Below are 14,508 nucleotides of genomic sequence, written 5' to 3'. Positions count from 1 at the left end.
GAATCATTAATTAGATAATGAATTCTTAAGTAACTAAATGAATTTATTCGATGAATAGTTAATAATATTGATATTGACTGTAGAAAAATATTTGCCCCAGAATAGTGTTTTAATTTTTCCACTTTACAAAGCCTTCCTCCACCCACCCCCACTAATTATACTAGGACCTTTTCCTTCTTAAGATCATTTCTGATTTATGCTAAAGAATAGGAATATATGTTACTGATTTTCCTTTTGCTAACAACAGGGGAACAAGCATCTGATTTTTAAAAAGTGATATAAGAAAAGTTTTGTATAAATGTTAAAAAATTAGAGGGACTTAAACACATACTCTTTTGAAATGTTTGTATGAACATTCAGTTCATTACTATTGCCTGCCATAATTTTTGTGGTGGTATTAGTGTGTGTATTTCTCATGAGTATTGATACAGATAATTTAATTTCTAATGCCATTTTATATCTGTAGAGTCAAAGCCCTCCCCCATTAATAAAATTGATAAATTTATTATACCTCCAGTTTTTATAAATATTCAAAAGTTTTACATGGATATCACATTGTGATACTTGGCTGTCAAACATTTGTTATATGCTTGATATTAATAGGGAAAAGAAAAACTATAATAATTAAATTTGTATGAAAAATTGATCTGTAAAATCATTTTTGTGTGAACTGAAGCTGTATTTCTGGGAAGGATGGGCTAATCTTCGTTCATTTAGTACAAATTTATTGAGCACCTTCATTGTACTTGGCAGTCTACTGCTTGCTGAGAATATAGAGATCAAAAACAATCACTGTTGTTAAAGAGCTTATGGGGGAGAAATACAAACACAGTCATACCAAAGTGTGATAATTGCAATGATAGATGCACACAGGGTGATGTATGAAGGTAGAGGATGGATACCTGACCAGTAACGTGGACTTAAGGAGTTTCCTAGAGTAATGCTGTAGTTAATTATTGCAGGACTTTGAGTTGGCCAGCACATGAAGATATTTGTAAGGAGGTCAGAGAAGTGCCTCTGTTTTTTCTCTTAATTTGCCTTGTTTGAGAGCTACCAGCCTTACGGTTGAGGATAAGATGCAAGTGGTGTCATCTAGGAGAGATCTGTTGATTTTTAAAAAATATTTTAGACAATATTGACAGGGTGTTATTTGTAAAGTTTTATTTTTAGTCATATGGAGCATACAACATAATTTAAGATCTATTTATATTCTTGTACTACCAAGAGCTTCATTTCTTTAATTACAAAATTGAGATTCAGTTATCAATGAACATTTGGAAATTAGTTCTACTGAATATGTATAACTTATAAAGAGCGTCTTATTGGTAGATCCACATTCTTTGACTTTTAGAAAGTACTAGTGTTTGGCATTTGAGCTCTATTGCTATTTTCCTTGTTTAAAATACATTATTTTTAGTTTTTACATTTTAAACTTGAAATATGCTATTTTAGAAGTTTCATATTTCAAGATTTCTTACATAAGTTGCTCACTTTTTCTTATGATTATACAGTAGGTCCTTATTAGTTATCTATTTTATATATAGTAGTGTGTATATGCTTGTAAGTCATAAAGATTAGACCATCAATTATTTCGGATGTATGACGAACTTAGATTCAGTAGTTTGTGGCATAGCCTGCCCTGTAAATGAAGAATGTTTTATTTCATTAGAAATATGAGCTTTAGCAAAATTTCAAAGGTGGAATTTTCTGCAAGGTGACATTCCGCTAAGCATATCTTTATATAAAATGAATTATATCCTGAGTCATTGCAGTTGTATAAACTTAAGGTAACCTTTCTGTAGCAAATAAAGATTGACAAATTCATGCACTTTAAACAGGTATCCTGGATCAAATGATCATTTACTTATCAGAAATGGCTAATGAAATGTTGCAATGATTTATGGTGTGCTGCAGTAAATTTTCATAATATAGTAATTTATCTTTCATTCTTCAACTGCCTGTCCAGTTCATTTACTGCGTAATAGTTACTTTAAATGTTTTATCAACTGCTTATTTTTCTGTTCCTCTCCTCTTCCTTGCAGATTCTTATCATGATGATTTAGAGAATAATATTTCATTTTAAATGACTTGTTTTTATTATAGATAGTTTGGAAATATAGACAGAGTTGCTGTAATGTGAAGCACAGTCATTAATCTGAAATAGCTATGTTGGATTGATTCCTGTTGTTATTATCCAGAACTATAAAAATGTTATAGCTTTTTTGTTATCAAAATATCTTTGAGAATAAGTATGAAATATATGATGAACACAAGGCAAAGCAGCATGTGTATTTTTATAATTAGAAACATTATTTATTAAGCACTATCTCTGTCTCAGGAATTGGATGTTGGAAAATAAGCATCTCTGTTCTAATGGCCTTGCTTAGGAAAATTTGTTGACTACCTACTATGTGTACAGTACTCTACTTAGGTGATATGAGATCTACTGTTATAATGAATATTCATAATATTTTAATTTCATTTAAGAAATATTTGTTGAGTATTTTCTGTGTGAAAATTGTTATATTTATACACTATAAATTTCTAGGTCTACGGGTTCTTTATAAGCTCTCTAGGACCATTTGTACAACATATTTAGAATAAATACTGGATTTATATATCGTATTTCTGTATTGTTAAAGACTCAAGTGGAGGGACATATTTTTCTCTATCCTGACAGTCAGTAATGTAAAAAAAAAAAAAGATGATGTGGAGTTTTGAAACTACTTCACATTATAATATTATTAGCTTGGTAACTGAGAACATAAATTATTATTATGTATATTTAAGGTAGAAATGTTTAGGAATGATGTCAGCAAGGTGATAGAATGGGAGTTTGCAGCACTCATTCCCTCACAGAAACATTGATTTGAACAATCATTCATATACAAAATACCTTTACAAAAGCTAAGGAGTCCAGGTAAGAGATTATAGCACCGGGTTGGGGGCGGTGGGGGGAACACAGAAATAAGAAAACACTCATTGAAGATGGTAGAAAGGACAGTTTCACATTACCTGCATCATCCTTCCCCTAAGCCTGCACGGTACAGGAAGCACGGTGAGAAAGGGTGAGAAATACCCTCTGCAAAGGGGAAGGAGAATGAAATGAGCACCGATTTTGCTTTGGACCCTACTTCCAGGCCTGCTCTAGTGAACCCCAGTGCCTGGATGATCCCTGTGGACCCAGGCGCCAGGCATATCCCAGTGCCACACTGGCTCCTGTGGCCTCAGGCTGCAGGCTGGCACCCGCAGACTCAGCCTCCAGGCTAGTCCCCCATATCCCTAGGAAACAGGAGACCTAGGATCCACACCCTCCCCATTAGACCTGGCCTCTAGAGACCCAGGGTCAGGCTCATCCCAGTGGACTCAGGCTTCAGGCCCTCCCCTATGATCCCAGGTACCAGGCCCACCCCCATGGACTTAGGCGTCAGAAGACTCAGGACCAGGCTTGCCCCAGTGGACCCTGGTACCAGGCTAGCCCCTGCAGCCTCATGACCATACTTGATGGCCCAGGTGCCCGGCTTGCCCCAGCACCAGTCCATAGGATTCAGGCTCATGGCCTGATCCAGTGCCAGGTAAGCCCTGTGGATGCATGCTCCTGGGTGGCTCCCACAGTTCCAGGCTCCAAACTGGCCCATGGACCAGGCTGCAGGCCTGCCACTGTGGACCAGGTTCCAGGCTCATCACTTTGTACTCAGTTACCAGTCCTACCCCAGTGGATCCTTGTGCCAGACTGGCCCTTCAGACCTAGGATCCAGGCCTGCACCCACAGACTCAGGCTCCAGGCTTGCCCTCGTGGAAAAGAGAAAGCGGCAGAAAGCTCATTTAAAGGAATAATTACAGGAAACTTCCCAAATATGGAGAGGGAAAAGAACATCCAGATCCATAAATCCCAAAGAACCTCAAATAGATTAAACATAACGAGACTTTCACCAAGACACATTATAATAACCCCAAATAAATCCAAGCATTTATGCTCAATTGATGTTTGACAGAGGTGCCAAGAACACACGATGGGAAAAGGACAATCTCTTCAATGAATAATGCTGGCTATTCTTATGCAGAAGAATGGAAGTAGATCCTTATCTTACACCATATTAAAAAATCAATTCAAAATGGATTAAAGACTTACACACATTAAGACTCGAAACTGTAAAACTGCAAGAGGAAAACACAAGAAAAAATCTTAACATTGGTCAGGGCAGTGATTTTTTGGATGTGACCCCAAAAGCACAGACAACAAGAGCAAATATAGATAAATGAGACTGTGTCAAACTAGTAAGATTCTGCATAGCAAAGGAGATAATCAAGAGTGAAGAGACAGGGCTCCCCTGGTGGCACAGTGGTTAAGAATCCGCCTGCCAATGCAGGGGACACGGGTTTGAGCCCTGGTCCAGGAAGATCCCACATGCCACGGAGCAACTAAGCCCATGCACTGTAACTACTGAGCCTGCGCTCTAGAGCTCATGAGCCACAACAACTGAGCTCACGTACCGCAACTACTGAAGCCCGCATGCCTAGAGCCCATGCTCTGCAGCAAGAGAAGCCACCGCAATGAGAAGCCCACACACTGCAATGAAGAGTAGCCCCTGCTAGCTGTAACTAGAGCAAGCCTGCTCACAGCAACGAAGACCCAACATAGCCAAAAATAGATTAAAAAAAAAAAAAAAGAGTGAAGAGACAACCTATGGAATGGGAGAGAATGTAAACCATACATCTAATAAAGATTTAATGTTCAAAATATATAAAGAACTCAAATAATTCAACAGAAAATAAATAACCCAGTTAAAAAATGGGCAAAGGACATAGAAATTTTTCAAAGAAGACATAAAAATGGCCAGCCAGATATATGATGAAAAGCTCAACAGCAGTAATCATCAGAAAAATGCAAATCAAAACCAATTGAGATATCACCTCACACCTGTTAGAATGGCTGTTATCAAAAAGATAAGAGGTGGGCTTCCCTGGTGGCACAGTGGTTGAGAGTCCGCCTGCCGATGCAGGGGACACGGGTTCGTGCCCTGGTCCGGGAGGATCCCACGTGCTGCGGAGCGGCTGGGCCCGTGAGCCATGGCCGCTGAGCCTGCGCGTCTGGAGCCTGTGCTCGCAACGGGAGAAGCCACAACAGTGTGAGAGGCTCGCATGCCGCAAAAAAAAAAAAAAAAAAAAAAAAAAGAGGTAACATATATTGGCAAAGATGAGGAGAACAGGAACTCTTGTATACTGTTGGTGGGAATGTAAGCAGTATAGTCAATTTGGAAAATGGTATGGAGTTTCCTCAAAAAATGAAAACTATCATATGACCCAGCAGTCCCATGTCTAGGTATATATCCAAAGGAAATTAAGTCAGTATCTTGAAGAGATATCTGCACTTCTATGTTCATTGCAGCATTATTCACAATAGCCAAGCTATGGACACAACTTAAGTGTCCATCAACGGATACATGGATGTATAAAGAAAATATATATATATACACATATGGGTATGTTAATTAGCTTGATTGTGATAATCATTTCATAACGTGTACATATACCAAAAAAAAATCATACACCTTATATAGGTATAATTTTCATTTGTCAATTATACCTCAAGAAAGCTAGAAAAAATGAAAAATAAAATCTCAAAAAGAAAAGCATAACTCTAAAGCAGAAACAAGGAAAGAAAAAGAGGTGTTCATAATCTAAAAAATTTTGTAAAGGGAGTACCTTGGACCAAGAATATATCATTATTTTTTCAGTCTCATTAGAATAATATATTTTAAAATTGAGTAATGATTAAAATAAGGTATATAAATACAGCATATATTTTGTTTCTAAGCGACTTTTGAAATATCATTGAGAGCACTAAGAAAGTTTACTTTGATGGCATTTGTCAACCTCTGTTAATTAAATTTAGGCATCAGGGTCAAAGATTTTATTAGTTTTCTTGATCTCTTTAATAATGAAAGTAGATGACATTAATTTATCTAAAACTGCACTAAAGTCCTTGTGTACTAGTAGAGGTCTGAACTAGGAGAGAGGCCCTTCTTCCTAGTCCTTTGTGAACCTGTTGTGAAGTCTTCACTCAGCCTTTATATACTGTTCATTGATTTTGTTTTCTGTTTTCTCACAGTGCATAAAATGCCAATTTAGCTTTAGATTCTTAACTCCACAACTGATTAGATTGGTAGTAACAGTAGTAACAGTAGCTGCAGCAGAAGTAGCAGTAACAGTAGCAGCAACACAATATGTTAAGTTTTTTTAATGATCTTCCCTCGTAAGATAGGTATTTATATCAGATATCACCATTTTATAGAAGAGGAAACTGAGGTTCACGAGGGCTAAAGAAATGACCCCAGTCATGTCACTAAACACAAAATATGTTTTAAACATAGTGTTCTATTATACATGATTCTCCAAGATGTGCTGGAATTGTTAATTATCCTTAGTACTCGAAGTCCTTAGAAAGGCAGTTCTATATATTTTCAAATGTAATTTTTAATGGTAATGAACTGTTTGCTAAGGAATATGATGCAGGATTTTTACATCTCACTTTTTTAAAATGTCCCTTTTGCTATTGTTTACAGAAAGTATCACCTTGGGTAGGCTTACGCAAGATCAATATATCCTACTGGGGATGGGAAGACATGTCACCATTTACAAACACAACACTACAGTGGCTTCCTGGTGAACCCAATGATTCTGGGTTCTGTGCGTATCTAGAAAGGGCAGCCGTGGCAGGCTTAAAAGCTAATCCTTGTACCTCTATGGCAGATGGTCTTGTCTGTGAAAAACCTGTTGGTAAGTAGTCCAGTAAACTAGTATTCTTTAAAAATATGTTTCCAACCTTTCTTCCCACTACCCTCTTCCACGGTGTGATGCTATGTAGGCCTGAAGTAACTTTCACCATCTTTTTATGATGCTGATTTCAATGTATATTTTATCTTTATTCACATTCCCCACTTACCATTAGTGACCTCAGCCTTAACTTATGAAAATATCAAAATTGTATTGTTTTATACAATCTTTATTTCTTGGTTAAAATAGTGAGATTATGAACATATGGTTGTAGTTACAGTATAGTAATAATCTGTTCTTAATATTTTAATGTGTTTTACTTTTATAATAATAGTCTTTGTAAGAAAGATTTATCATTAAGATCAACAACTAATTTAGAAACATTTTAATCTTACAGATCTATTATTTCAGTTGGCAAATGAAGAGAAACCTTGCTGTTCCATCTTTTGAAATGGGTTTTTGTTAAGTGAGAAAGGAATATTGAATTCTTTTCTCTTTTTTTAAATACTATATTTTGTATTGCAGAAGAATATACATAACATAAAATTTATAATTTTAACCATTTTTCCCTTCAGTGTTTTTGAGATATAATTGACTTTTTAAAACATTTTTTAAGTATAGAGTTCACTGTCATTAAGCATATCCACATTGTTGTTAATCTATCAACACTATCCATCTCTAGAACTTTTTCATCTTCCCAAACTGAAACTCCATATCCATTACACAGTAACTCCCCACTCATCCCTCCTCCAGCCCCTGACAGCCACCTTCTACTTCCTGTCTCTATGAGTTTGACTGCTCTAAGTATCTCATATAAGTGGAATCATAAGGTGTTTGTCCGTTTGTGACTGTCTTATTTCTCTTAGCATAATGTCTTCCAAGTTCACCCATGTTGTAACATATGTCAGAATTTCATTCCTGTTTAAACATGAATAATTATCCATTGTATATATATACCACATTTTGTTTATCCATTCATATATTGATGGACACTTGTTGCTTCCACCTACTGACTATTGTGAATAATGATGCTATGAACGTGGGTGTACAAATATCTATTCCAGTTCCTGCCTTCATGTCTTCTAGGTACGCAGCCAGAAGTGGAATTGCTGTATCATATGGTGATTCTGTGTTTAATTTTTTGAGGAATTGCCATACTGTTTGCTATGGAAGCCTCACCATTTTAACACTTCCACAAGTAGTGTACAGGCTTCCAATTTCTCCACATCCTTGCCAACATTTTTAAAAAAAGTCATCCTAATGGGTGTGATAAATATTACATTTTATGTAAAAATTTTATAGTAAACTGTTTTATTTTTGTTTGTTGCTTTGATAAAGTGTGGAATGTTTATAGAATTATGGCTAGCTAGAAAAGTAAATAATGTTAGTGTACATAATATTTAGCCAATGGATAGAAAAACCTAGGTCATGTATTACATTTCTATTAAAAAATTTTAAATTATACAATTTTATGTACTTTGTAAACGATTAAAAATTTCCAAAGTATTATAAATTTCAAATTAGATAATAAATTTAAGAAGTATTGACATGTCATCTTCATTCTCATTTACCTTATCATACAATTTTAACTCTAATTTTTATCCCACACTTGGCTTAATTGAAACATTCCCTAAACAACAAAATGAACGAAACTCGTATACTTGTGTTAGAAAGCAGTTAACAAATAAAATAATTACATTTGCTGATGTATTCCAGTTAGTCCAAATCAAAATGCAAGGCCTTGCAAAAAGCCATGCTCTTTAAGGACGTCGTGTTCCAACTGTACCAGCAACGGAATGGAGTGTATGTGGTGCAGCAGCACGAAGCGATGCGTTGACTCGAATGCCTACATAATCTCTTTTCCATATGGACAGTGTCTGGAGTGGCAGACTGCCACCTGCTCTCGTAAGTATTTCTCTAGAGTCCCTTTTTGTTTAACTGCAACATAAATCACTTTTCTGTGATGGACAGAGAAATTGAACATTTGAGGGAGTTTAAAAAAATGAGAAAAAATATTGTCACTAGTTATAATTAAAATTGCTAGTTACAAGTAAAAGCTAGTTTTAAAACCTCTTAATGCTGTAACCCTGATTTACATTATACCATCATTTTGAATTCCCCTGAGTCTATTACCCTGCTATGAGCATTTTGCCACATTTGTGTTCCCCTGAACTCTGAGCGTGTGTTGAAAACAGAGTGACACTTCATGAAAGTGCTCACTTCAGAAGGATCGCATTGCTTCGTCGTGCTTCTTTAGTGTCCTTTAATCTAGCACAGTTCCTGTGGCGTCTTTTTTTATAACTGTGATTTTTTTTTTTTTTAAGAACCTACACCAGTTGTTTTGTAGGATTCCCAACTTGGATTTGTCTAATTGTTTCCTCATGATTAGATTAAAAGTTAAGTAGTTTTTTTGGCAAGGATATATCAGTGGTGGTATATTTGCTACAAATGCAAGATGTATAATCTTGGCGTCACATGGGAAGTTGTGTCATCAGGCCAGTACTGAACTTACTGTGGGTTGTGCTTCGGGGGAAGACCCTGCCTCTTGCTGGTCTCATGTTTTATAAGGACTATAGAATGAGGAAGCACCTGACAGTCTGTGTTACTAGGTACTGTGTAGTTATGAGGCAGCATGGTCATCCAGTTATAAGCCCTTCTCGCTCAGATGAGTGCCCTCATTTAGAGGCAGCTGCTTAAGCCAATACAGGTGGAGACTAACTGTCTCTTCCAGACCTTACATTACTCCCAGGGAGGATGTGTCCTTCCCCTAGGGACCCAACCAAATCCACATTTGTTCCATGTCGGGCACCAGTGTTGCTTGAAGAGCTGGGACAAAGTGGTAATTGCCACAGTGTAGGCTAGAGCTTGCAGGCTGTAGCTGTTGTGTGCATTTATTCTTCCAGGCTCTTGGCATCAAGTGGAGAGGTGTTCCTGGGATGGGTATGGCTGGACCTGTTATGGGTTGAGCTCCCTGTTGCTATCCCATTTTAGGAATTTTGATAAGGAATGGGGACGTACGTGATCAAGTGTGTGACAAGGGGGTGTTGCAGGCATAAAATGGTCTTGTTAGCACAGAAGACGTCTTATAACTAGGAGCCAGCTGCAGAGGAAGGTTGAAATACCAGTCCTGGAGACTCGTGGGGAGTTGAGACATTGCTCAGCTTCTCCTGCCTTGATTGTTGTGTTTGTTTCACAAAAGATTATATACGTATGACCCATTTAGATAAAGTTGAAAATAGGCAAAACTATGCTATATTGTTTAGGAATGAATTTTTTAGGTAGAACTGTAGGGTAAGGTAAAAAGTTATTCTTATAAATGTCAGATAGTGGATGCTGCTGGAAAAGATTAGTGGTGCTGATTAGGAAAAGGGTACAAAGGAGGCAATGTTCTGCTTCTAGGCTGCATGCAGGTACAGAGTATTCATTTAAAATAATTTATTAGTATCGCATTTTTCTTTATGTACTTCTATGTATGTGTGTTATATTTCACAATACAAAAAGGCCAAAAGGTAGGGAAAAAGGAACTTGGAAAGTCTCCAAGCTCTTAAACTTTTAAGAACTTTCTAAAAATTATTTAGAGATAAGTCTAAGTTGTCTTCTCCATTCACAAATCTTTCTTATATTCCATTCTTTTCATTTGTTCATCTTCTGGAAAATAGTCTTCAGTAATTCTTTCCAAATAAATTTGTGACTAGTAAACTTTTTGAGTCTTTGCATGTCTAAAAGTGCATTTTTCATGTTCACTTGAATGATTAAATGCCTGGGTGTGGAGTTCTAAATAAGTTGTTTCCTTAGAAGGTCTAGCATTAAGTGTTGTGGATAAGAATTTTCATGCCAATCTAGTTTTCATTCTTTTGTGGGACATCTTTTTTTTTCCTTTCCTTGAGAGCTTTTAAGACTATTCTCTTTATCCTTGGCATTCAAAAATTTGCAGTTTATTTGAGTTCAGTTTTACAGTAGTTGATGTGGATTTCAAAAATGGATTCTCATTCGCTCTTCATTTGGAGAGTAGTTTTCCGTCATCTGCTAAAAATGTTCCTTAATGTCAAATTATTTGTTTTCTTCTATTTACTCTTATTGGAAATCTTAAAATAGTCATTGGAATTTTTGGATATATATCAATATCTCTTGTTTTTGCCTTTTTTTATTGGAGTATAGTTGATTTACAATATTGTGTTAGTTTCAGGTATATAGCAAAGTGATTCAGTTATATATATATATATATATATATATATATACATATATATATATTCTTTTTTCATATTATTTTCCATTATAGGTTATTATAAGATATTGACTATAGTTCCTGTGCTGTATAGTAAATCCTTGTTGCTTACCTATTTTATGTATAGTAGTTTGTATCTGTTAATCCCATACTCCTAATTTATTCCCCCCCACCCCCCCTTTCCTCTTTGGTAACCGTAAGTTTGTTTTCTATGTCTGTGATTCTGTTTTGCATATAGATTCGTTTTTTTTTAGATTCTACATATAAGTGATATCATATAATATTTGTCTTTCTCTGTCTGACTTAATATGATAATCTCTAGGTCCATCCATGTTGCTGCATATGGCAATATTTCATTCTTTATTTATGACACCACATCTTCTTAAGCCAGTCATCCAGTCATCTCTTTATGGGCACTTGGGTTTTTTCCATGTCTTAGCTGTTGTAAATAGTGTTGCTATGAACACTGGAATGCATGTATCTTTTCAGATTAGTGTTTTTGTCTTTTCTGAGTATATGCCCAGGAGTGGGATTGCTGGATCATATGGTAGCTCTGTTTTTAGTTTTTAAGGAACCTCCATACTGTTTTCCATAGTGGCTGCACCAATTTACATTCCCGTCAACAGTGTAGGAGGGTTTCCTTTTCTCCACTCCCTCTCCAGCATTTATTATTTGTAGACTTTTTGATGATAACCTTTCTGACCAGTGTGAGGTAATACCTCATTGTGGCTTTGACTTGCATTTCTCTGATGATTAGTGATGTTGAGTATCTCTTCATGTGCCTTTTGGCCATCTCTATGTCTTCTTTGGAGAGATGTCTATTTAGGTCTTATGCCCATTTTTTGATTGGGTTGTTTGTTTTTTTGTTATTGAGTTGTATGAGTTGTCTGTATATTTTAGATATTAACCCCTTGTTGGTCACATTGTTTGCACATATTTTCTCCCATTCCATAGGTTGTCTTCATTTTGTTGATGATTTCCTTTGCTGGGCAAAAGCTTTTAAGTTTGACTAGGTCCCATTTGTTTATTTTTGCTTTTAATTCTTTTGCACTGGGGGACTGACCTAAGAAAACATTGATATGATTTATGTCAGAGAATGTTTTGCCTATGTTCTCTTCTAGAAGTTTTATGGTGTCATGTTTATCTTTAGGTTTTTAAACAATTTTGAGTTTATTTTTATATGTGGTGTGAGGGATTTTTCTAATTTCATGGATTTACATGCAGCTGTTCAGCTTTTCCAGCACCACTTGTTGAAGGGACTGTCTTTTCTCCATTGTGTATTCTTGACTCCTTTGTCGTAGATTAATTGGCTGTAGGTGTGTGAATTTATTTCTGGGCTCTCTATTCTGTTCCATTGATCCATATGTCTGTTTTTGTGCCAGTACCATGCTGTTTTGATTACTGTAGCTTTGTAGTATTTTCTGAAGTCTGAGAAGGTCATGCTTCCAGCTTTGTTCTTTGTCCTCAGGATTGCTTTGGCAATTCTGGATCTTTTGTGGTTCAGTATGAATTTTAAGATTATTTGTTCTAGTTCTGTTAAAAATGCCATGCATATTTTGATAGGGATTGCATTAAATTTATAGATTGGTTTGGGTGATGTGGTCATTTTAACAGTATTAATTCTTCCAATCTAAAGACATGGGATATCTTTTCACTTCTTTGAATCATCTTCAGTTTCCTTTTCAGTGTTCTATAGTTTTCAGTGTATAGGTCTTTCACCTCCTTGGTTAAGTTTATTCCTAGGTATTTTAGTTTTTTGATGTGATTTTAAACAAGATTGGTTTTTCACTTTCACTTTCTGATATTTCATTGTTAGTGTAAAGAAACGCAACAGATTTCTATATGTTAATCTTGTATCCTGCTTCCTTGCTGAATTCATTTATTAATTCTAATAGTCTTTGTATGGAGTCTTTAGGGTTCTCTCTATATATAGCATATACTGTCATCTGCAAATAATGACAGTTTTATGTCTTTCTTTCCAATTCTTGTCTGATTGCTGTGGCTAGGGCTTCTAGTACTATGTTGAGTAGAAGTGGTGAAAGTGAGCATACTTGTCTTGTTCCTGAATTTAGTGAGAAGGCTTTCAGCTTTTCAGCATTGAATATTATTTTGGCTTTTGGTTTGTTGTAAATGGCTTTTATTATGTTGGAATATGTTCTTTCTATACCCAGTTTAGTGAGAGTCTTTATCATGAATTGATGTTGAATTTTATCAAATGCTTTTTCTGCGTGTAATGAAATGATCATGTGGTTTTTGTCTTTCCTTTTGTTGATCGGGTGTATCACATTGATTGACTTGTGTATGTTGAACCATCCTTGCCACCCTGGAATGAATCCAACTTGATCATGGTGTATGATTCATTTTATGTATTGTTGGATTCAGTTTTCTATTTTTTTGAGGATTTTCTCATCTATAGTCATCAAAGATATTGGCCTGTAATTTTCTTTTTTTGTAATGTCTTTGTCTGGTTTTGGTATCAGAGTGATGGTGGCTTCATAGAATGACTTTGGGAGTGTCCCTTCCCTTCATTCTTTTGGAATGGTTTGAGGAGGATGGGTATAAATTCTTCTTTGAATGTTTGGTAGACTTCCCCAGTGAAGCTGTCTGGTGCTGGACTTTAGTTTGCAGGGAGTTTTTGTTTTGTTTTGTTTTGTTTTTACAGATTCTATTTTACTTCTAGTGATCAGTCTATTCAAATTATCTGTTTCTTCTTGCCTCAAATTTGGTAGGCTGTGTATTTCTAGAAACTTTTCCATTTCATGTAGGGTGTCCAGTTTGTTGGCACATAACTCTTCATATTTTTATGGCTTTTTCTTTTATTCTCTTATGACTTTTTGTATTTCTGTAGTGTCAGTTGTTACTTCTCCCCTTTCACTTCTTATTTTGTTTATTTGGATCCTCTCTCTTTTCTTACTGGTGAGCCTGGCTAGAGATTTTCAATTCTGTCTTTGTGAAAAACCAGCTGTTGGTTTTATTGATCTTTTCTATTGTTTTTTGATTTCTATTTTATTTACTTCCTCTCTGATCTTTATTTCCTTCCTTCTGCTGACTATAGGTTTTGTTTATTCTTCTTCTAATTCTTTTAGGTGGTAGGTTAGGTTGTTTATTTGAGATTTTTCTTGTGTCTTTAGGAAGGCCTGTATTGCTATGAACTTCCCTATTAGGACTGCTTTTGCTGCCTCTCATGGATTTTGTCAGTGTGTTTTTATTGTCATTTGTCTTGAGGTATTTTCTGATTTCCTCTTTGATTTCATCATTGACCCATTGGTTTTTTTAATAGCATGCTTTTTAGTCTTCGTGTGATCCTTTTTCCCCCATTTTTCTTTCTGTGGTTGATTTCTAGTTTCATACCATTGTGGTCAGAAAAGATGCTTGAAGTAATTTCTATCCTGTTAAATTTGTTGAGGCTTGTTTTGTATACTAGTATGTGGTCTATTCTAGAGAATGTTCTATGTGTGCTTGAAAACAATGTGTATTTTGGTCTTTTTGGATGTAGTGTCCTGTAG

General features: G+C 35.8%; 1 protein-coding gene across 2 annotated transcripts in view; it reads left to right on the top strand.

Annotated features, from left to right (window-relative positions):
* The window catches only part of ATRNL1 (attractin like 1), a 682,506-nt gene that overhangs the window by 145,768 nt on the left and 522,230 nt on the right, over positions 1 to 14,508 (top strand). For both annotated transcript variants that reach the window (XM_067709302.1, XM_067709301.1), the window contains exons 16-17: positions 6,567 to 6,780; positions 8,494 to 8,682. In XM_067709302.1, the coding sequence (XP_067565403.1) occupies positions 6,567 to 6,780; positions 8,494 to 8,682 (403 nt within the window). The remainder of the gene's footprint in view (positions 1 to 6,566; positions 6,781 to 8,493; positions 8,683 to 14,508) is intronic.

Source organism: Pseudorca crassidens, chromosome 16 (genome assembly GCF_039906515.1).
Source record: "Pseudorca crassidens isolate mPseCra1 chromosome 16, mPseCra1.hap1, whole genome shotgun sequence".
NCBI lineage: Eukaryota > Metazoa > Chordata > Mammalia > Artiodactyla > Delphinidae > Pseudorca > Pseudorca crassidens.
The sequence above is the reverse complement of the archived record's forward strand: the minus strand, read 5'-3'. Positions and strand labels throughout refer to the sequence as shown.